The sequence below is a fragment of the Semicossyphus pulcher genome, unplaced genomic scaffold, assembly GCF_022749685.1.
Source record: "Semicossyphus pulcher isolate SPU_LCO1_2020_fin unplaced genomic scaffold, fSemPul1.0.p SCAF_6, whole genome shotgun sequence".
Classification (NCBI taxonomy): domain Eukaryota; kingdom Metazoa; phylum Chordata; class Actinopteri; order Labriformes; family Labridae; genus Semicossyphus; species Semicossyphus pulcher.
The window spans coordinates 24952858-24977309 of record NW_027211737.1 but is presented as its reverse complement, the minus strand read 5'-3'; the positions used below and the strand labels follow the sequence as shown (position 1 = coordinate 24977309).

Below are 24452 nucleotides of genomic sequence, written 5' to 3'. Positions count from 1 at the left end.
TTTTTCATCGTCTTTACCGTCACAAAATCAGCGGCCAAACTGCTTTACAGCAATTTTTCCGTTATTCTGACAACGCTTTAACGTTCTAAGCCTTGCATGTGGGAGTGAACCTGGATATGGACCTTATTAACATGGGGAGGGTGGACACACAGTGTGCAGAAAAGGGCTCAGGCTCAGCCCAAGCGAAAACGGAAACTCAGTACTCGTATTTGCCAATTATTTAATTCACAGAGGATTCTCCCAAAATAGGCGTTACCCTGTGGTTATTTCATATAGACTGATTACTAGTTAAATTACCAGAAAACATGCTATATTGTGATATCGTTATCGCGATATAAAAAATCCTATATCGTGATATAGGATTTATTGCTCAGAAGAGGTATTGCTCTTCTGATAATCTTTTTAAATATTATGAAACGCTCTTACTTTGTTAAATTTGAGTATAATTTGACGCCTAAATGGGTCAAACTTCACTGTACTCCACTATAAAAGCAGACATCAAAAACCCCATTATTCTGTGGAGCAAAAATATAATATTTTTTTAATTTCCTAGCCTGTCGATCATCTCCTGAGTTCTCAGCCTGGGAACCATGATTTAGAGTACACGTTGTCTGTCTGGGAATTAGGAAAAGCAGGACATGTGACCCACCACAGACGTGGGCCTGCAGCAACACCTATGGCACTCACACCAGACGCCTCTTAGCAGAAGAGTCTCACTTCCTGTCGTTATGCTTCTGATAATACACGAAGCAGGGAGGGAAACACCCTCTAAGGAGCTGCGTACAGATTGCTAGCAGTTACTCCAAGGAATGGAAATTCAATTTGAGAATGAATGATGCCATCAGAAGAGTTGAACCAGACACACATCAGGATCTCAGATGGCATTTTGAATTGCTAAAAACATTCCAGTCTTTCGTTGCTCACTCAATGAGATATTTCCTTTTAATGTGTTGATACTTTGCATGCTCACAATGAATTCTCGCTCTGATTTATATATCATCCAGTCTGTTTGTATGGTGTAATTATTACTTTCTTTTAATTCAGTCGAGTGCACTCTGTCCTGTATACCCATTACATATATAATAGGTAGGCTACAGTACTACTGCTTCTTATTAAAACAGCAAAAACAACAATTCCACCATTAACATACTAATTATTTATTGATTTGTGTGCTTTCTTCTCTGAGAATTAAATACATATTCCTCATTTCATTATGTTTCCTTTTGACCACCTGGGGGTGCCAAAGCAGTATAAAGCCGCGAGTCCCCACGCTGGCTCATATGCACACTAACTCTGGGTGAACTGTGTTGGAATGCACTGACATTCTCTCTAGTTTTCATGCTTTGTTGCCTTTCGCACAGTTTTACCTCATTTTTCTCCTCTGGATCCCCCCTCAGATGAAGTTCCAATTCCCGGCCGCCTGGCTCACCATGTTTGACGCAGTGCTCATCCTCATGCTGATTCCCCTTAAGGACAAAGTGGTGGACCCCGTCCTGAAACGCCGCGGCCTGCTGCCGTCCCCTCTGAAGAGGATCGCAGTGGGGATGTTCTTTGTCATGTGGTCGGCTGTGGCTGCGGGTGAGTGCACTAACATACGTGTCCTCTCTTGTCACATGACAAACACAAAATATATATAAACAAAGTTGGGGTAAATGTCACATGCAATCAGTACGTCCAAGCAGCAGTAGGGCCACACATAAATAGTGTTTTTGGAAGTCTTTATATATTTATCAGTTCCTCACTAACAGTGGAACAAAATTGGCATGCTGTAAGGCATATTGTTGAGGCATCATTTGATGTGCTCTAAGTATGATGCACAGGTATCTGGCTTATCCTTTTGTTTAAACTAATGGCTAATGGCTAATTACTGTGCTGTTTACTTCGTGTGGGACGCAGCAGATGGTCTGTCACAGATGTATTAATTGGCCTTCTATCAAACATCACTTTCCACCTGGCGAGGGGGGAAAGGAAGCCGCAGAGGTTTTCCTTTTTTGCCCTGCAGAGCACAGGGGGAGCTGTGGCATCTCTCGTTTTGGGAATGAGTGACTGCACCCGCATGCGGCACCGCTGCTCAGTCCTATTCACCTCCAGCCTGTGGATTATTTTGGAAATAAAGTCCCAGCCAGGCCTGTCAGCGGGTGCTGCTGCATTGATACATTCAGGCTGGAGTGTTTTGTGGGAGACAAGCCTGGAGGCAGGAAGAAAGCAAATCAGTTACACTCCTGAGAATCAATGCACATTATATTTTCCACAGCCAATGCCCTTTCTCCCTTTTCAGATTCACAATACATTCACCACATAGAATATGAAGAATATGTTCTGTCATTAGTGACCTTTCAGATATCGACTGGTGCGCTTCAACCCGATTGCCAGTTGACTGTTAAACATGCACTGAATCAAACTCGACAACAATAGTCCGGGATAATTGAATTTTTTCAGAGTTTATTTAATATGTTGTTCAATCAAATTAAAATGAAGTTAAATCAGAGACTTGTTCATTGTTCCGTTGTTTGAAATGATTTTATAAAGTGAGTTGGGAGATCAGAATTAAAACCTCCAACATTTAAGAAATGCAGTTTGAGCGAAACCTCAATAGCAGGAATAATTTACCTGAACCCAATAAATCAGAGCTGTCAAATAAGATCACATTTCTGCATGTGTCGGGTCATGTTCTCATCTGCGTAATGAAGTTATTAATTATGGCCTTTTATCTAACTGCTGGATGTGTAAAAGGCCAAATGTTCCCATTGACTATAGTCTGACAACAATATAGCCTCTGGTGAACAACCCGGGCGTGTAGCCAGCGGTTAGCCAGTTGAGACTTCCTTCCATTTTCTTGTGATTTACTTTCATTAACGGGTCTTAAGTTTGCCGAAATTTCAACATCATGATGCAGATTTGTAAAAATTAAACTTTGTCAGGTTTGTCCTCAAGAGAAGACGAAAGCTACATTTAAAATGCTCGTTTGTTGAACGGAGGTCGGATCGATCATGATGCATTCAAGGAAGTCGGAAAATCTAAACGCTGAACAGCTTTCGTGACACAGCGTCAGCGAATTTATCTCAAGTTAAATTTTAGATCTAGAGCAGATAGTTAGCTGTTGGCATGCAGATGTCTGTTTATAGAGATTAAGAAGAAGCTCAATCATCGTCAGATAGCCGCTGATGGGAGCCGGGATGTCTTTACGGTGCATTACATTCTGCCTGATTTTGCTCTCCACACGGACTGTTTTCCATACGCCGCAGCCTGATGATACATGATTGGTCAATATTACTCGGAGTACAAGCGTATTACAAACAGAAAACTCCTCATCTATGTAGAATGTGTAAATAGAGAGTAGTTTACACATACATGAAAATGGATTTCTTTTTCAAAGCTCGCAATGTACTTGAACAGAAATAGACATGACAGCTACGAGCAAGGACAACAAAGCTGAACAAAGAAAAGTCAAGAACAGACAGCACTATTACGTGTACAATTATCTGAAAATAGGTGTATTTGCAAATAAAAGTAGTTGCTAAATATGATCTATATAGTTAATGTATGATCTGTAGATTAAAAGGAAAAGTACCCATCAGAACATCCATGCACTGGACTGAACTCTCATCCCTGTGCCGTACTTTAAATGGACATGTTGAGGACGAAATGAGAAAGTTTGTGGAGAAGGAGTCTGTGGATGTTGGAGTGTGAGAGTTATTTAAGCCTGACTTAGCCCATCAGAAACCTCCTTTTCAATCAGCAGCGAGATGCAGTAAAAGGTCTATTTACCAAATCTAATGCGTCTAATGTGTTCGGTTTAAAGTAATATTTCCTTTTCAGAGGACATGAGCGATCCTAGAAGGAAAGGTGCTCGAACATGTTCATTTCTGATGTTCAAAAGCTATTCAGGTATTTACTTTTCCATTTGGCTGCTTGAAAGAAAGTGCAATCCTTGCATTTGAATTCAGGCAAAATAAATTCTGAATGTTGCAGAAAGCAATTTTGGGTCCTGGGAGTGGAAAGAAAGGGTTTAGGCTGGTGCAGTGGTGTGGGCATTGGTCACAGAACAGTAGGTGAATACACAGCGAGTGTGCGACACAGTTCTGACCTGGATTTAAGGAGGCACATCAGAAAACTGGATCAAACTTGTTCAGTAATTTACTTTGTAGAATGAGTTATTAAGATACAGCATTCATGATATGTGCATCTTATTTGGACATCCAGGAATATTTCCCTGTTTATCCCCAGCCTTCCGTTGCTTCACATCAGTTCAGTTACCCACATTGACTCCTGGGAGCTGCCGCACACTGTTGTCACATTTATTACTGCATTTGCTTCAGCTGGCTTTCTATGTGTCCTCAGTGCTTCTCTGCATCTGTCCACTGGCTGAAATCACGTTGTGCTCAGAGACTGACAGATGGACAGCTGTGAATGACCAAGTGTGGCATCTTCTGCCCAGAGAATAGCCAGTGCACCACATTGCATTGTCAGCCTGCCACTCTGTGTCCACAACATTGGCCGGGCCGCTGCTGTTCAGAGTTAGAATCACTTTCATCACCATGTGCAAGAAATGTGCACGACTTGTCATGATGACATTGGTGCAGCGATATTTCACAGGGTTTCGTCGTGCTCGCTGACACACATGGCATGGGGACGCCTGGACCTCCCATGCAGTGCAAAGGGACAGCTGCAGACGTGCTGTCAGGCGGACTGTGGCTTGTGTCTGATCCTCTTTTTTATTTGTGTGTAGCAGTCCCAGACTTCAGCCACATACTGCGGCCAGCTCTGAAAAGCTGCTCTGACACTGCTTTTGAAGAGATTTTTTTTAGCATGTTTCATCACGTTCTCGTAACTTTATGTACTAATCTGCTTTGGTTAAAGCTCAATGGCTTTTCAGTGTCCGAACTATCTCTCTTTTTTTTTTTTTCTCTATAAAAGCCGGGGCAGAGTTGCCAGGGATCACACTTGGCTGTGTGATGTCTAGTCGAGGGGGAAAAAAGCAGAGATGTGTGTTTGTAGTGTGAGTCTTGCTCTGGGCGGCCCAGTGGCCCGAGATGGACGTCTGGTATTATAGGATAGCCGGATTACAAGGCTACAACTCCCCTCAAACACAGCATTAAGTGTAGTTATGATAGGAGGCTGTCTCAGGGAGTTATCTGGAAATAGCCGCTGGTTACGTGATAATAGTTATCGAATAAAGCTTTTAGAAGGCGGCAGCGGTTGATGACAACTGCTTGGCTCTTATTATTGAACCGTCTGCACTGATCCGTGACTAACTGCCATAATATGGGAGCGTGCAGATGTGATCTTAATGAAGCGGTAGGGTAGCTTTAAAAGTAGCTAAATGCTAAATGGCCTGTCACTGAATCCTCTGACTGTAGCAGCGTTTGGCTATTTGTTGGTGTCATGGACGTCAGGGGGAAACTTTAATGAGTATGTCTTCATCCTGATTGATAGATTCACGACTTAAGTTAAGTAAATATGTTGGAGAATTATAGCTTGTGTATACTGTTTATGTGTGTGTGTGTGTGAGGACAATGCCTTTTCCCAGCTAAATGTGCTAATTAACATTTTTCTTCTCCCCTCAGGTATTCTGGAGACTAAACGGCTGGAAATCGTCAAGTCAAACGGTACCATCGACCAGGTGCTTGGCAACGTTGTCTACTACGCGGCAGATTTACCCATATGGTGGCAAGTGCCTCAATATGTGCTGATAGGAATCAGTGAAATCTTTGCCAGCATTGCAGGTAAAGTTGTTTGACATCTCCTGTGTCTCATTTAGCACTGCGCTCAGGCAGACGTGATGACTCAGACTAACAGTAAAATATGGTGTCCCCCGGTGATGAGCCTCATGGTTTAAGCTGGTCCAATCTACCTTCACACTGAGTGTAGGCTAAAACCATACTTCCCATTCTTCATAGCAGGATGCAATGAAGACTAATATGTGAACCCCTGCTTGAATGATCTGTTTGATTTATTGCCAGGCGGCAGCAGCTTAATGTGTTTGTGGTTGTATTCCAGAGTAAATGGCACAAGAGGTCGATCGATAATTGATTATCCTGATTCTCTCACAGCACTGCGAGACATTGTTCCGTTATGGAACATTTTATAAATAAGGTGTGGATAAAGTAACCTTTTAAAATTGAAAGGATGATGAAAGCTGTGCCCGAGCCAGCGAGCAGCCTCACATTAGCGCTCCTCCTCCTTTATTGTCCAAACAGATACATTAAGCAGCTAACGAGACGGATAAATAAACACGTTCTCTCCTTTTACTCGACCATTCGTCCATGAGGGCAGACTCTCGTTTGGCAACACAATTGACATCATAACATAAACTTTTCACATATCTACCAGCATGTGAAGCCCTGCTCCTCTCCTCTCCTCTCCTCCACACTCGAAGGATATAACACAGATTGTACTGACATGCACTGTATTGCAAGTTCAACTCCTAATTATCCAATTAGCATGCTGACACACTGTTCAGAGGGACATAATACACTTGAATAGACAGGAAATGATGGTGTGTTTAATTATCAGTGCGGCTCATTGAGGGTGCTGACAGTTACATTAGCATGTAGACCAAAGAGGCAGAAAATGAGTTTCAAACATCCTTAAAAGAACGCTTTGCATCAAGGTCCACTTTGAGAAGCGTTTTACGGCACTTTAATGACCACAAGAACAAAGTCCTTTGCTTGTAGTGAAGCCAACAGTATAGGACGGTGGTCTTGCTTATTCACTTACAGCATTGCCCATAATGGTCTAATACAAACCAATGACTGTATATATAGATGGATGACGCGTCTCCATCTGCTCTCATTGTAGGAAATCAAAGTCAAAATACCCCTGTGATGGGCGCTGCCCTCTGACATTTTTAACAGCAGTACAGCTTCTTTGTGTTGGTAGACTGTATAAAAAGATGGACGAAGTGAAGCCAAAACCTCTCTATCGCCCCCTGCTGACTGGCTGCAGTATAGGTCATAAAGCCCGCCTCCTCCATGTTAATAGATGGGACATGAGTTAAACTATAAAATCAAAATAAATTTTTCTCAAATACGGCTTCTGTCATTATAGTTAGTTCTTGTCATGCTGATATACGTCCAAGTGTTAATTTTTCTGACAAGTTTATTTTTAATTAGTTATTTGATGCTGTAAAAAGGATGATTGACAGCTCTGTCGACAATTACGGCTCCTGCAGCTGACCTGTTCTGTATTAGCAGAGTAGAGGAGGAACAGCGAGAGGAAACGTAACTAAAACAATCACTACAGTCACTGACGTTTTCATATGGGTGAACATCTGCTTCAGACCAACACAAGAAGCTGTTCTGCTGTTAAATACACCAACATGCGGGATGTTTGCTGTTTTATTTTACTAAGCTATGTGTGTTTTGGTACGGGGAAGTGGCTACAGCGAGAAAAATTTATCTGACGTGTATTTTGTACAATCTGATTAATCTCCTCTGTGGCAGCAGAGACTAAAAACCTTGGTACTTAAGTTAGATAACATAATTTACTAAGAAGATTTCCTTTGTAAATAAACTATGAGCAGAAAATTGGAGAATTTCTTGGGAGACATCACAATGCCCTTGGACCGACTTCTCACAATAGTACGCTGATGAATGTGGCCCCGGGTCTGATTTGAATTCCAAGTTGTATTACCGTTGCAGCATGAGCATTTCATGCCAAGTCACATGCTGATCAACATGAGGCCACCCATAATCCTTCAGTGGACACATTAGCCGTGTGTGCTTTTCATGGAAAAATAAATTCTGTTTTCTTACCCAGAAACTTATTAAAAAGAAAAATCATCGAATCAAAGAGGTCAGAGGAGTTCATGCTGGAACTGACAGCTGCAAACATCTTCTGAAAAACTGCCAAGTTATTTTGTGCAGCCTGACCTAAACAAGAAACCCCATTTCATTAACTATGAGAAGTTGGGTGATGTTGCCGTAGTAATAGAATAATGTGACAAAGTGAGAAATTTCTGTAATGTTTATCAAATTGCGGTGGAAATCTCTGAGTGGAAACGACAGCAACAACATTCTGGTTTATTAAAAGAGGGGAGTTTGTGTCTGTGAGAAATGCACCGAATGTTACAGGGAGCATTACAATGAGGCAGCTGTGGCCCATTTTTATCCCGCACTACAGGAAACAGAAGTCAGCCCCGTATTATGTTTATCTCTCTGTTCTGTGTCTGTTTAGCTGTGTGTAGTTTTATATTTATGTCTTTGCTTCTACAGTAATGGCTCCAGGCCTCAATTATCTCAGAGATATGAGTTTGTTAAGGCCGCTGGCTACGACTGAGTCATTCTTCTATTACTACGGGTCATGTTGTTGTGGGCTCTTCCACACAGCGCTCGCTTTATATCTAAATCAAGAAGGAAGATTGAACCATTAATATTTAAGGCTTATTTTGTGGAAGGATTATCCAGTTGATCCAGTCACCGCAGGGTTTTTATTAGAATGAACACTCACATTTGTCATCTTTAAGTTTAAATATCTATGGATACTAGATTTTTTAATAAGCTCTGGTATCATAAAGCCCTCGAACAGAGCTCCATAAGGCTTTTCTAAAACACTGGATTTCACGAATAGCTATCAGACTCCCTATGAAAGTCAAATCCAGACATAACAAAGCTATAGGGATCCTTAAAATAAACTCCCTCTCTCCCCTCCCTCCATACCATCCCACAGGGCTTACCTCAAGGAAAATTGGCTGACAGAATTGTGACATATGTCTGGTTAAGAGGAATATTTCCCCTTAGTCTCCTTCTGTTTGAATAAATCTGTTTAAAACCTCCGGTGCCGTCAGACTCCCTCGCTGCAATCCCCGGTCTTGTAGGACGAGGGGTAATTCTGAGCTGGAGTTTGTCTTCTTCCAGACAATAAGAACATGCAGAAACGATTCCCTACAGAACTTTTAATTATGTATTGCACTTTTGAAAATGTTAAAAGCCTGTGTTATTTTCTAAGATAGAAAATAGCGCCTCTGATGATGCCCTTGAGAGGGGGGATATGCATATACATTTGCATTCCATGCATTTCTTAAATAATGACACCTTTTGGCCATGAAAGGTCAAGCTTATGTGCCTGGTGAATCCATGGACGTATCTTTGTTGTTGCAGATAAACTACAGCTTGATTTAACAGGCTGTAACGTTAAGTTTGTCTGCGCTGTTCCCTTTACTCTGCAGAGCCGTATCTCAGTATCTTCAACCTTTGCAATCCCCTGTGATATGCACAGCTATTGACCAGTGTTTGTTGCTATCAAAAGGTTAGCTTAGGATATAAACAAAAACGTTGTGAACTTCTCGAAAGGTCATTCATGTTTTCCTCTGAGTAATAACCTCATGTTTGTCATGCTCACATCTCAGGAGCTTTTTTTTTCACACTACAAGCGCAGGTATCTGTAAAGAAACTGTTCGTCACATTAATTTTGTTCAATGTCCCCCTCCAAGGAAAGTCTTAAACAGCAAAAGGTATTTAACTGCTGCTGCCTAATCTCTCCTGACAGATGTAGCTATAGGGCCTCATTTGAAAATCACATGTTTGAGGTGCCATGAAATTATCAATGTCAGCTTGCAGGCAGACGGATCTCTAGGCAAAAAAAAAAGACTCATATTTGATGTTTTCCCCCTCTGCTCATCTCTCTTTCTCTTAGGTCCCTTGCCCATTTCCTCTCTCCTTTTATTCCCTTCAAGACAGAGTAAACACTGAGTGATGTGTCTTCCAGAAATAACAAGTTTTTTTGGAAACCAGTACGAAGCAGAGTAGATACCCAACAATGACACCACAGGCCAGTGTCAGCACGCAAAATTAGCTGTCAAGCAGCTGCTGAAGAAGCCTTTTGGTCTCTCACACAATATAGTGACAGGAAAAACAGTCACAGTCAACAAAACCCATCATGTCACCTTGATGTCAAAAACAGATATTATATCCAGGTACACAGTGTTACCTTGTCTGCTGCATTGTCAACTCCACAGTGTGTGTTCGAACAAAGCTTGTGACTGAAAACTATCTCTTTTTCTACAGGTTATATCATATTAGCTATTTACACTTTTATACCCCTCATAATGCAGAATAATTAAAGCAATGTTACTCTGTGTTGCAGGTCTGGAGTTTGCCTACTCTGCAGCCCCGAAGTCCATGCAGAGTGCCATCATGGGTCTCTTCTTCTTCTTCTCTGGTATTGGCTCCTTTGTGGGCTCCGGCTTGCTGGCCATCGTCTCTCTCAGGGCGATTGGCTGGATGTCATCCCACAGAGACTTTGGTAAGAGAAAGCAATGCTTATACACTTATATTATACACAGTCATTGTAGCAAACCACCAGCAAGAAGTCGATAGTCGATTGATAGTATCTTTCAGCTCATTGTTTTGGTTTTTATAGCTTGTAACTTTACTCTTTCAGCTTAGTCTCAGCACTCTAATAGATACAGTTATTTTAGCCCTCTGCAGGCAGCTGTTGTGGATCTAAAAACTCAAAAACCAGCTGTATATTACCCATGCATCTGCAAAGAAATATATCATCTAGCTTGTGGACATAGTGAAGCATTTAGACTATAAGGAGCCAGATATTTTGTTAAGAAGTCGTTCTGTAACTGCTAGATTTTTAGATAAACAGGCAAATGTTTAACAAATCCTCTGTATCAACTTTGAAGGTGAGAATTCATAAGCGCTGTTATTGAGTTTGTTTCCACTGCCAATCGTACAAACACTAATTGCACCATAATAATCATCATCCTTTTCTACCACTTCCAAAATAATACTGAAATCCTCCTGAATGCAGAGCTTTGATAAACTTTACAGTTGTGCACTTGTAAATCAAGTTATACACAATGAAAGTCCTGTTGATTCCAGAAACAAACTACCATAAAATCTGGAATATAAGTCGCACCAGAATATAAAAGCAGTCTGTTTTTGGGGGGTTTCTACAGCTATTTATTAATAAAAAAGTTCACACACCTCTCTTTGCATCTTAGGCTGGTATACTGGTCGCACTGATATAAAGGAAGCAGCCCACTGTAGATGGGGGAAAAAAAGTATAAAAAGAGCGTCTTATACACCGAATTTTACGGTATTACCCAGACTTGTGTTTGATTCCAGTGTGTGTTTTCGACCCTCTAGCCGTTTGACTTTCATGCATGCAGACTTCTGACTCAGTCCTACCTGAGATGACTCTGTCTGTGCTTGAACTTACAAAGGCGACTTCAAATATGATCAGCACAGAGGTGATGGATCTTTACCCCTCCAGTTTTCTTTGGCTGTCCATAATCCTCCTGAACTGAGCTTTTCAGATGTCCGACCAGCTGTTAGGTGCCATTGCATGCAGAGAACACTATTGACTTTGGTATGGTCATATGGTCTCATAGAAATAAAATTGTTGGTATTGATTCAGGTACAGACATATATTTTCCGGGACGTACTTTAAGATTTCATAGCGTGCACTGATTTAAAATCTACTTAAATAGTTAGTAGATTAGTCGCAGAGAGGAGGGGGGGCAGCACCCTGTGCAGCACGCTCGTTTTTAGAGTGTTTCCCATAATAAATAGACATGTCAGACTAACGACAAAAGGTTTGTGTAAATCTGTCCATGGGGTAGAATGAATAGTGTGGTGATGGCAGCAGATGGATGGGCTCCCTGGCGAGAGGAGGCTCCCAGCCCAGATGCACTTTTCCCTGAGCATGCTGTAAATAAGCCAACACTGTAAACACCTAATAGCTCATTAATACAGTGTGCCGACAGGTAGGGAGGTACTTTTGATGATGTTAGCACTCGAAGATGCTTGGCACGCTTCATAAATCCATCCTTTGCTTAGCCTTGCTTGACTGGAGGGGCAGTAAAACTCGAGCCGGATTGCCTGTAAGACTGCCTCTTTGCTTTGCAAAACAAGTCATTTAAAAGGTGAGCTGCAGAAATGGAACAAAACATCCTCCTGGCCATTGATAAAAGACACGCGGCACAAAGCCTAGGCATTAACTACAGTCAGGAATCATGCAGTTTGTTTTTGTGGCTGTTTTTCACAGTTTGTTGGATGTTAGCTTCTTTCACATCTCATGGCTCTCTAGGTGGAAGGGATTCAACTTATTTCCATGGCTGCGGGCAAAATGGTGTGCAGTAAACAGCATCTTGGGTGAGCCGTGCTAAGTTGAACTGAGCTGTAGGAGCCTGAAGACAGATGAGCAACATTAATCACTGGCTGGGGGTCTGATTACATAGCCCTGCTTCTCTTAAGTAAAGCTGTCCCTGGAGCGTTACATGGAGATGGCACTGCATGTCTGGCATCACACTGGTGGTATTCAGCTCTTCTGTGGTACCACAGCTCCACCTCTCCCTGCTCTGAACTCATTAATGTTAGTCAGCGTTGGTGTCACTTTAAGAGCCCATGAAGCCCCTGCTTTGAGTTCAAGCCTTAAATTATTGGTTTGGGAAAGATGGCAGGAAAGATTATAGGAATTAACACACTCGTCAACCAATCATGTGATACTGAATCCTAGAAAGACGTATGGGGGTCTTACTGTGCGTGCCAAATTGTACAAACATAAATGTGTCGCTTTTAATTAAACTTAATGGTCACTTAATGAAGAAAAGACATACTTTGTTGTTGTTGTGGAATTTTGTAACTCAGGTTAACTCATCATTGGCAGAAAGATGCCCAGGAGAGGATGATGTCTTCAGCTGAATTATTTATAGTAGCAAGGAAAATGGACATGTCCAACAGCAAAGTGATTCTCTGCATGAAGTCACCTCAACTCTGAAGACTCCCCTCTCGTGCTCAGTTATTTAACTCACAGTTTACTGTATGTGCAAAAGTTACCCTGAGACAGTATCTGTGGCTGATTATTCAGCATTCAATATATTCTTCTGCACCTCTCTGACCTTAGCTTCCTGGGAAACAGAGCTTCACTTATACTCTGAGGGCACCAGTTAGTGTAGTTTAGACGAAACACCCGATAGTGGTCCGATATGAGACAGGAAGTGCAGACCTCTGTGACCCCTGCTATGTCTAAAATTCCTCTACAGTTGTTATAATATTAAGTTTAACAGTATAGATGTTTTACTGAATTCTGTGGTTGTTTCAGTTCAGGCCAAACTTTACTGGTGTGTCCTTTTGTGCCGAAGGCAATATATTTGCTAAATTTACATTGTGTGCACAAGAAACTTTTTTACCCTGTCTAACCTGTCCTTGTTTAAGTGTAGTTTGGGAATTTGTGTCTGTACATTGAGGGTTAAGGAAAGCTGGAGTCAAAGTCCATGGAGTCTGATTCTGGAGTAGCTTAGCATAATTTACACTTAAACAAATTCATCATTTTTCTCACACTGGTGCTCTGTGCAGGCCCTCATACAGCCTCTGCCTAAAACCACTCAGTCAGCTCTGTCCCTTTAAGAAACCCCGCCCCCTACACGCCCACTTTCTTCTGATTGGCCAGCTGTCCAAGCCTGCTGAGGCGGCACTTTGTGACGTCACAAAGAGCAGCATGTAGAAAAAACTGTGTGAAACCTGGCGTTCACAGCAGCCTGCAGAGCTGAGAAGCCTGGGGATTACTCCAACATACTTTTACCTACAGATTTGAAACTTCACCCACTTTTAGTCTGGACATCCTTTATTGTAACATTATATATATGTCTTAAAATGTGAAACAGCATAATACCCCTCTTTAAAGCTAAAAATACTATATAATAATATATTTATAAAGCCTGAACAACCAGAGAGAGGTTGCTTCTTCACAACCCTCTCATGCCAGCCTCCTGTTCTTGGACTTCTCCGTCTCCACAAATGAATGTATTTTCCATTTAGCATTTCTGAGCGACTGACCACATGTGCGACTGAAAGGCCGAGCCATCAGTCTTCGAGGGGGTGATGAAAACAGTTTTACTGTATTTCAGCCACATCTGTTCTCAAACTTAAATTATGGTGAGCGTATGTGTTGAAACTATTGATCCTTGAAATCCCACGCCACGTCGTTCCCCCCTGTGGCTACATCTGGTGGAGTGGTCATCCATCACACTCTTTTATTTGGTATTTTTATTGGCCCAGTGCAACACCATCTCATCCTTTCCTGTCAATGAAACCATGGAGGCGTTTGTACCTCATGAGCCAAGTCAATTAAAAGATCAACCCTTGCTCTTTTTTTTTTTTGTTGCGTTATTCTTCACACACAAGGTTTTTTTTGTCTAGAAAATGTCTGTCACTGCATTTCATCAGTTCCACCTTTGTAAGACTCTCATTCACTCAAAGTGAAGGGTTTCTCTGAGCCCCTGTGGTCACATGGCAGGAAATGGCCCTTTCTCTGGACGTTTCTCTGGCCCGCGTTCAAGCGCTGACTGATCTTATGTCAGATGTCTGGGACGTGTTCAGACATTCAGAGCGAGCTGACATTCGCACATCCTGCTCATGAAGTGTTGGATCACACTCAGTGAAATGTCAACGTTTTAATAGAAGCTTTTAATGTCAGATCTGGCAAATTTAACATCAACTCTTATTCTGTCTGAAAGGGCTCTATTTGAAAATGTAATTTTGTGTGGGCGTATCAGACATGGCAGCAGACGGCACATAAAAGTAGTTAGCATGTTAAGGCTCTTTATAAAGCTCCAGCATCAATCATAAAGTTTTAACGAGCAGGAGGAGAGCTGCAGGAATAAACTATATTTATAGCAGAAACAAACATGCATTGATTCCCCCTCTGATTCCTCTCTGAGCTGGAGGATGGCATTGAATGCACTGAAGCACTGAAATGCTGGGTCATTGCACTGAAGGTCTGGATCAATTGATCCATTTTCAAATGTTAAATTGATATTGATCCGTTTCACGTGGACTCGCATGGTCTGCTCGAACCTTCTTGCAGGTAAATTGTCCCACAAGTTAAGAACACTCAGATATTAGACGGCTGACCCCTGCTGTTGGGGCGTCCGACGTAATCACACTCTTGTCATTTACTTAGTCGGAGCTGTAATGCAGAACCTCTGAGCTCACATGAGGAAGCCTCAGAGGACAAATGCGTACAACAAAGCAGGTTCCAGATACTCCCTCGGTAAGATTTGCCTTTAAAATATCTGTCAAATATTTATGGGATTCATTAATGTGTTTTACAGCAAGTCCTTGTTTAGTCTTTTGCTGCTGTAATTAGCCTTCCATATTTCTGAAACTGCTTAGCAGCCAAGTGGGCCCTGGAGGGCGGAGGCTGAAAGGAGGAGGCAGAACCTGACTTAATGTATAATGAAATTAGAGCAAGAACCAGCGCAAAACTGAAACCTTGCACAATTTTTCACAGCTCTGAAAAATTTCATGTTTGCTCTTTTGCCAGTCCCCTCTTGTATTCCTTTGGTCCTAGTTAAGGGAGACGTTTGAAATGTGGAACAAAGGTTGCGATCCAGTCATCTGTCAGAATTATCTCACAGCCGCAGGGACAACATTTTCTCCAGCAAAGCAGTAAAAAGGTCCTAAAATCAGGATTTGTTACATGCCTCATGCTGACATTCAGTAGCTGCTTAAGAGCAGAGTGTTGAATATGTTGCTGTAAATCCTGCCCTTATTTTCACACTGCTTCCTCTCTAAACGCCCCATGTTTTCTCTGAATATCGCTGTTTTCTGCCAGGATACGGAGGTCTTCCTTCAGCATAATTTGTACGCTGTATTGCTTGTTTTTTGTAAGCCAAACTGCTCTGTTAATTAAGACTGCAGAGGCAGACTCTTAAGTTGAATTATCGATTGAAAATACAAGCGCCCACCCTGCAAATGCACTTCCCTTTTACTCCTGTGCTCGGCTGTCAAGCACATTGTTTTGTTCTTCATGAATTATTCAAACGCTGCTTTGCTTTTTGATATATTTCTCACAATGGAAACTTTTGACCGGACTGGGATGACAACAAAATAAGCTAAAACTGTGTCTGTGGTCAAAGTGTCAGCTTTTCCATTTGCCACTCATTTCATTAACGCTCTGGCAGAACTTCACAGTCATCAGTCAGCCGCTCTCTGTTCTTAGATCAAAGGTTTCAGGCTGCAGAGATTGCCCAGTGCACTGAGCATTAACAAAGAGTCACTCCTGTGTGATGCATCCCATCATCACGCTGTTTCTTTACTCCCCTCCATTTGTAATTATCCACAAGAGCACGCACACAACAGAGACGGGAAATAGAATTATTTATACGCAACATGGTGACATTACAGAGCTTGATCTGCTCTACTTATTGCAAGCGATCGAGTAAAGCACAGAGATCACTTGTTTCAAATTAGTTAATCCTGCTCTTTGATCAGAAGGACGTCCTGTTTAATCATGCGTTAGCTCCGGATCTGATGTTACACGGCTGCCTGTGATACACTGAGGTGGATGTTATACAGGCCTTAGTGTGAAACACAGCTGGGTTATGATCTGCATATGAGCAGAATTATGTGTATATTTACAGAACATGGTCTCAATTTACTTTTCTTGCTTCACAGTCTTTTGCATTTGAAGCAGCAAAGGTTGATGTGAAACCCTCCGATGGCAATATTGGTCATTATTGTTCAACCACAAATGTCAAGTATTTTCTGATGGTTGCTGTCATTCATTGTCCTCTGAGGATGAATGACTCTGAAGTTCCTCTCTTTTCTCAACCAGCTTATTAAATAGTTCCCTTATAATTTTAAGCAGTAGGAGTATAAAGAACTCTTTAATTTGGTATACTTTAAAGGGAAAGTAAAGATAATGTTCCAATTATTTTTGTAACAATTCATTAATTCAGATTAACTGCTCGCGTAGCCAAGAGAGCGTTTCAGTCAGTGCTCAGCAGTCAACACAATATGCACAAATGTGTCTACAAGCAGTAATAGATAAATATAATAAAATAGTCCCATTTTTGCTTTAATTAATACCAAATTTCAAGCCTGACTTTGCCTGATCATGTTTTTTAATGTAAATATGACTGGAACCTCTCTGTTCATTTTTCCAAGGAGCGTTATCAAACAGGCGCAGACAGGAATGCCTCTGGGAACAACTGGATAAACCTACAACCAATCAGAGCAATGGCATTCGTGACGTAGTCGTAGGCTGCTGGGAAGAGTTGCTAGTTCCAACATCAAAGTCATATGGCTACAAGTGCAACACAACTGTATATATAGATGGGTGACACGTCTACATCTCCTATCATTGTACAAAAGTAATGTCAGAATACCCCTGGAAGCTGCCATCTTCACCCATGTCCCATCTGTTAACATGGAGGAGGCGGGCTTTATGACCTATACTGCAGCCAGCAAGGGTCAGCAGATAGCGCTAGAGATGTTTTGGATTCACTTCATGTCGTCCCATCTTTTTATACAGTCTATGATTCAACATAATACACTGATGTTTGGCGTGGCATGTTTTTAGTAGCACTTACCACCACACATACTGTGAACTACTGTCCAGTTCATGTTGACGCAACAGTGGATTCAGAACACTTTGCATCAGTGGCAGCCATCTTTGTTTTATTAGGAAATGCCTCAGCAGGAAATCTGTCCGAACAGGAGGGGGACCTGAAGCATGAGCTCGCAGATTCAAAAACTTTTTTTTTCCCAGGAAGTTTTATGAAATTCCTTACTCATTCCTTACTATAAAATAAAATCATAATCATGCTAACACGCTAAACTAAGTGCTAATCTCGAAGATTTCAGTTTCGTTCTCTTTGGTGGCACCCAATAAACATTGCGGGAGCACACTTGGACAGTGTTGCATGTGTGACGTCCACAATTAGCTCCCTTTGCTACAGTTGTAACTCTTGATTTTCCTCGCTGACGGTCGCTTTCCTTTTCAGACTGTTTGCCTTCATCTGAGCGTCGAATTTGTTTCTTTTTCTTTGGATTTTCACTTATTTTTGAAGTTGTATCTGTAGTCATCGATCTTTTCTTTGTTTGTTCAGCCATAGTAGATTACTGTTTACTCACAACACTTGCAGAGACCGGAAAAGCAGTCGCTTAGCTACGCCTACCCTCTCTGGCAGACACCATTGTGTTACCTCATTCAGTGATTCATAGTCACTTAACAGCCATTTATTTACATGAAAATCTTCGAGATTATTACTTTAATATTAACTGCTTTTATGCAGTTTAAGTTCAGGAGAATCAGTTTAAAGCAAGTTGTTCCTATTTTGGTTAAAAAAAATGGATGTTAGACTTGAATGAGAATAGATGTCTGTTGTGCACCATCGATCTACCTCAATCTGATGATTTTATCAACAACAGCTCTGCACACATCTGACTGATTGATTTAAACTTCAAATTCTGGTGTTTATGCAGGAGACATCGGATTACCACGGCTCATTAATCCTGTACATCACAGCTCCCCCTCCGACGTATAAAAAACAAATCATCAGCATGTTTTATTCTGAAAATCCCTCACAGAGCAAATGTTGCTGCCATATTTTAACACATGATGTAAACATTTAAAAATATAGTAGAATATTGGCTTGATTGATTTGATGATATAATCTTGTCACCAAACAATGTGTCACCATTTATTTATTATTCATTCCTATCATCATTGTACTAATTAGCTGCTAATAAACCCCCACCATCTGCCTCTGGCTGCAGACTCGTGGTGCCGCACGTTCACTCGTTCCACTCTGCAACCGTCCACACAACAATATGATTTCCTGCAGAATCGTCTTTCCGCTGGTTGAGCTGTTGATGTCATGCTTCACTGTGATTGGCGCAGCTGTTTCTGAGCGATAAGACCAGCGATGTGACTGGCTGAGTGTGTATTTAATAATCACCACACCCTCTGATCTATATCCAACTTTCGCCAGCCCTTCTTTGCACTGCTGCACAAACATGAGCCAAGATGTGAGGGGGGCTTACAAAAGATGCCCACACAGTTTGTACAGAGACCTTTACCTTTGCACTTCTACTTGTGCTTGTGCAAATTAAATAGGGCCTTGTTAACATCGCGCATGCAGGTTCATTAAAGCAAACTCTCTGGATTCTTTCTTCAGACCTTGTTTATAAAACTTGCCCATCCTGGTTTCGTTGGTGCAAAGAGTGATGACCTTAATGGTCCTGTGTATTTAACTGTTCAACCTTCTCTGTAAAAGGGAAGTCTAAAAATAGGAAAGGACGTGCAAAAATGAATGAATTAAATAATGTTTTGGTTAATTGGCACCATCTTGACCCAGGGCAGTTAACGTTCAATTTACAGGTGTAACAAGGCTGCGTGTGTGTGTTTAAACACACACGCTTCCTTTTGAGTAAGCAGAACTTGAATTGACTATTGCCTGAATATCTCATTAAAATCAATCCTGCGCCTCTCTCTCTCTCTGGCTCTTTATTCAGTGTGACAGCTCCACACGGAGTGGCTAATAGGAGCTTTGAAAGGACGAAGGCTCCAGGGCTTCACATTAGTTCATTTGACGATAATGTAGGATGTTGGCTATAGGTATCTCTGTCCACTGGTGAAACTGTGCCCTACATGGAGCCTGTTACATAAACCAATGAAATGTTCCTAAAAAAAGAATCGTCCTCTGTAAGAAAGTCTTAAACCTTGACCTCATCCCATATCCTCCTCTTCCTGCAAAGTAGCCTCATCTCGTGCTGTTGACGGCAAAGTCAATGGCCTGCCGTACATGGTCAAGAGGACAAAATCGTCTCCACACTTGAACAGTGGAGACCGCCGTACTGTCGGCAGCTTTGCCCTTCATGTAAAACCCCGGCAAAGAGGAAAACAGGATTTGTTTAGAGCTTTCCTCTTGAGCTTTGTTGCTGAATGAGGACAACCACTTCAATCAACAGAGCAGCAAATGTTAAGAGAGTCAGAGTTTAAAGGCTGCTGGTTTAATTCTCCAGATCCTACATGAAAAAAAAAATGACATTTCTTATTTTTTAATGCTTGAAACGCACTTTATGTTCGTCGGTCTCAGCACATCCTGTTTATCTTCCCCTCCCTCCTGTACACACGTCGTACAGCAGATCACAGCTGAAACATCCCTTTTATTTCTCACTCCTTTTTATTGCTTAGCATTCCCACGAGGAAACACAGAGGGCTTTAATACCGATGAAAGACTCCCTGGCTTGATCACAGCTGAGGGCCCATATTGCTACTTCGATGCCACATCATCAATACTGCCTTCTTGGTGTCATCGACGAGGAGCGGGGTCAACCGTCCTCGCTTTCAGAAGCAAGGAGTAACAAGCCCCTCAGCTGAATTCCTAATTCCTGACAGAGTCGTGTTCGCTGCCACTCTCTCTTCAAGCTTTCCTTTTATGTTCACAAAAACACAGCAGCCTGCCTCACTCGCGAGCTTGTGGCCGTTTACCTTTGGTTTTCTTTTAACGTGGAGTATTACTTTGTGATAAAAGAACCCTCCTACTGCACCCCTCTGAATTTGTCGTGACTGACTCTTTTGTTCTCCAAATTTCCATATTTGTCATTTCGACATGCAGCTCGCAGTTTTTAAGAGTAATCTGAGCTCCAGCCTCACTTCTTAAGCTGTTTGGAGTCTCAGCTCAGGTGTTTTGTATTCCGCTCTAATAAAGTCCTTGTTTTTCTTTCTTCACAGGTAATATCAATGACTGCTCGCTGCACTACTACTTCTTCCTCCTGGCTGGGATCCAGGGCGTCACCTTGCTGGTCTTCCTTATCGTCTCCGTCAAGTACGATAAGCAGAAAGGCAAAGGAGGAAGCCAGAGGCAGAGACGCATCTCCTCTTGACCCCCTGCATAGGTCCCCATATCCCCCTCACCATACCTGCCTTTTCCAGTCGTTCGCTCAGTGCCCAAAGACCCCGTCAGATAGGTACTATCTAATCCAATCCTACAGAAGTTTGGTTTACCTCTTGCAGAAAAAGCCACACATGACACTGTCATGTCTTGATATTTCTTATTTTAGTATGTTTTAGCTTTTATGTGGGGACTCTTTGTCCGTCGGTTTTAGATCACTGGATGAATGCACTGGTTCCAGTGAGAGTATAGAGATTAATGCAGGAGCCATGTTTGCTACCTTTCTCCTGCGTCTTTACCCTTGTTGCCTTCTTTGATCATTTGCACTTGACCCCGAGGAGTGGTGCCATACGAATAGAACTAGAATCCTGAAGAGAGCTCAGTTGTTTTATGGTACGATTTTTACCTTCTGTTTTCTAACAATATCTTATATTTGGACTAACTATTTTACTGACTCTGTTGTGATACCTTTAGTATTTAAACTGATTGTTGACATGGTTTCTGTATCCTTACATCCACGTCTGAAATTTCGGTTTTAAGTGTACTTGCGTTATTTCCTGATTATAATTATGGGCTTCTGGAGAGCTTCATGCAGTGAGAAAGATGTGATCCACTTTAATGGGAGTTTTATTTGAACGCATTAAGTTGACGTGTTGTTGCAGATTCTCAGAAGTTATTGGTGTTTCTGTGGAGGCAGAATAAGGCTTTTGTTTGAGGAGATTCCAAGAAACCAACTTTCTATTTGACTCATCTAATATTCAATCTAACACTGAGGATAAAAAGCTTCCACTGCCTGTGATTACGTACTGTAAATCCACACAAATCCTCTATAAATCCTCCAACAGCACCATACATTAATCATGATAACTCCTCATGTTAAAGATACTCCATTACTCAAGAAGCTTTTCATGTCTGGTGAAGCTGCAGAACGGCGTGTCCGCGTGACAAACAACTCATTAGAAAGTAACCTTAAACTTAAAAGACAACCTTGAGTGCGGCTCTTAAAATACTCGCTGCATTAATGCATCATGATGAGAAGTAGTGCCCGACTTAACATATGCAAATTAACAGAATCATTCATACTGACATCTTTTTGACATTTTATCATTTTAAAGCAAAACAACTTCCTCAGTGTTTGTTGGCTGGATCTTTTTACAGTGTTATCATGACTTTGCAGCTTTGCCAGAAAATGTTTTGTTGTTGTATTTATTAGACTGTGATGCATTTTTTTTTAGCTTTATATTGCTGAGAAAACTGCTTGTGTGTGTGTTTCTTCACTTCTCAGAATGGGTACGGCACAAAGTAATGAATTTTATTAAAGGAGGAAAACTCAGGGCTCGAGGACGAGTGTCGAGTGACATAACTCTCCAGGAAATGTAAAACTGCCTTTGGGAGCTCACAATGGTGTTTACCCTGTGGTGTACATAAAGTGACATTTGTAACAGCACATAAAAGCAAAGAGCTTTCCCTCTGACGCTATGTGAAGCCTGTTCTTTGTGATTTTAGTTGTGTTTAATTGTTCGGATTACAGGATGTTCCTTGTTTTATTGCATATTTTATATATTTGTGCTTTGTCATCTCTTCAGAAGAGTTTTATTTTTTTGTTTCCTTAATGCTACAGAACTGGAATATTGTTTTGTGGTTTTATATGTTGCCATTAAAGTATAATAAATTGAAAACTGGGTTTGTCATTTTTATCCATCGTCTGAATCAGGCGCACAAAGTTTGTTCTGATGTCTGCCGAACTATTTAAACTGCTGTTATTTAACAAGGTTGTTTCTTTTTTCTACACGTTTACTCATCAGAAAACATTAAAAGTTCCAGCCCTGCGTTTTAAACTCAGGCAGAGAGGTGACCCTGTTGTTTACATGTGAATCACTGATTGTGCCTTCACGTCAGGATGCTTCCATGATTAGGACTGTGGTTTGTTTGTCCTGAGGGAAACTCAAAGTAGAGTGCTTAAATTATTTATATTACAAAAGATACACCCTGTGGCAGGCTGTTTGGAAAAAAAGTTTGCAAGCGCAGAGGTGAAGCGCCTCATTTTGCATTCCCACTGGGGAAGAGAGCATGTTTCTTCTTAGTTTCATCAGACACAGATTGAAATCAAAACGTCACCACAGATCATTTTTTAATGCTAAGCCCTCCCAGCCCGCAGGCGCGGAGAGGCCAATTCCTGTTTAATTTGGTCAGAGAGCAAACATAGCCGTGACTTAGCAGACAGCTTGATGTTTGAAACCAACACAACGCCTCGGGGTCATAATTCCACTGTGGCGGCTTGTTTCTCATGTTGAGAGGAAATTCTGACACATTGAAGTGGGTATGGAGGCAGAATTGCAAGGCAATAACACAGAGATATATAGTTCTGGAGCAGGCCTCCCAATATTTCAAGTTAATTTATTGTCCCAGATTTAAGCAAACAGCACGGCCTCAGAGAAAACCTCCTGCATACATTTAGACCCGCTGCTGTTTATTGCATTGTTTTTTAATGTGCCGAGGGTTCCTTTGAAGTCTGAGTGTTAGAAATTTCATATTTTTAAACCATCCCAGTGGCATGTTGCTAGGTTAGATTTGGCCATGTCCATCTGTCAATGTTGTACGGACATTCATGGCACCAAGAGGATGAATCCAAATGATATCCACTGACCACCAGCAGCTTAAATGTTTCATTAATATCCCAAAATACCTCTACATCTGATGGCTGAACATTTTAGACAGACATTCATGGTTACCAGGGGATGAATCCTGATGATTTTGGTGATCCCGTTACTACTCTTCTGTCCACCTACTGACTAGATTACAATGCTCAACTAAGATGGCATTCATTGTAAACATTATACCAATGAGAATGTAAGCATTCTCAGTAGCCCCTTTTACACTGCTAGTTCAAGGCAGGATTGTTACACCTCTGTTACGCTTCGTCTTCAATGTAAACGCGAAGAGGCGGAATGGTGGGTGGCCGCGTTCTCAGGCAGTAACGGAGACGTAACAGAGACGAAACAATTTATAAAATTACATTTATATTCAAATCATATAAATGTAGGGGATCTAACTTAAGCTATAATTATTTTTATTCAGCACTTTCTGATTGATCAGCAGCTGAAAAGACAATGATTAAAAGGGAGGATGTGCAGGGACATTGGGTATAAATAAAGTTAAAAAAAAAAGATAACTTATTAGCGACTGTTGTTGCGTTGTTAGCTATAACTTAGAAATTGGTAGCATCGTAACGTTAGCTGTTGTGATTTAGCCGTCTGTACCTAATGAGCAGATTTTATGACGCGAAATGATCGCAGTGAAATGATATCAAATTGTAAGATTACCTTCGTTCAAATGATTTGCAAACCTGGAATACAGCTGCACACAATTACAACAGCATTTTAGCCTCCCACCATAGCTTGACAAAGGAAAATGGCTGCCGTGTGAATATGGTAAATAGCTGTAGACACTTTAGCTCTGTCCCAATTCAGGGGCTGCATCTTTCCAAGGACATATTTTAAATGCTTCACTGTGGCACGTTGAAGGCTGTCCCGTTTCAAAGGCTCCTGCAGTTGCGGCCGACAAATGCGTCCCAACATATCCCGAGATCTATTGCGCGCCAATTCAAACGAGATGAAAGTGTGTAAAAAAAACAAAAGGGGCCTTAAATAATTATTATTATAATATAAATATTATAAATAATTATCTTTAAAATAATAGGTTAAGTTAGGTGACGGTAGTTATGTTAGTTATCCAGCTAACAACCTGTTGCTAGGCGACAGGGGCGGCACTATTTGGCGCAAGGGTTGGGTGAGAACAGCTGGTGATGCAAACA

General features: G+C 41.4%; 1 protein-coding gene across 1 annotated transcript in view; it reads left to right on the top strand.

Moving 5' to 3' along the window:
* The window catches only part of slc15a4 (solute carrier family 15 member 4), a 29401-nt gene extending 7112 nt beyond the window's left edge, over positions 1-22289 (top strand). The window contains exons 6-9 of the mRNA XM_069682989.1: positions 1398-1578; positions 5568-5726; positions 10087-10245; positions 20479-22289. Coding sequence (XP_069539090.1) covers positions 1398-1578; positions 5568-5726; positions 10087-10245; positions 20479-20630 — 651 coding nt within the window. The 3' untranslated portion in view covers positions 20631-22289. The remainder of the gene's footprint in view (positions 1-1397; positions 1579-5567; positions 5727-10086; positions 10246-20478) is intronic.
* Positions 22290-24452: the final 2163 nt, after the last annotated feature.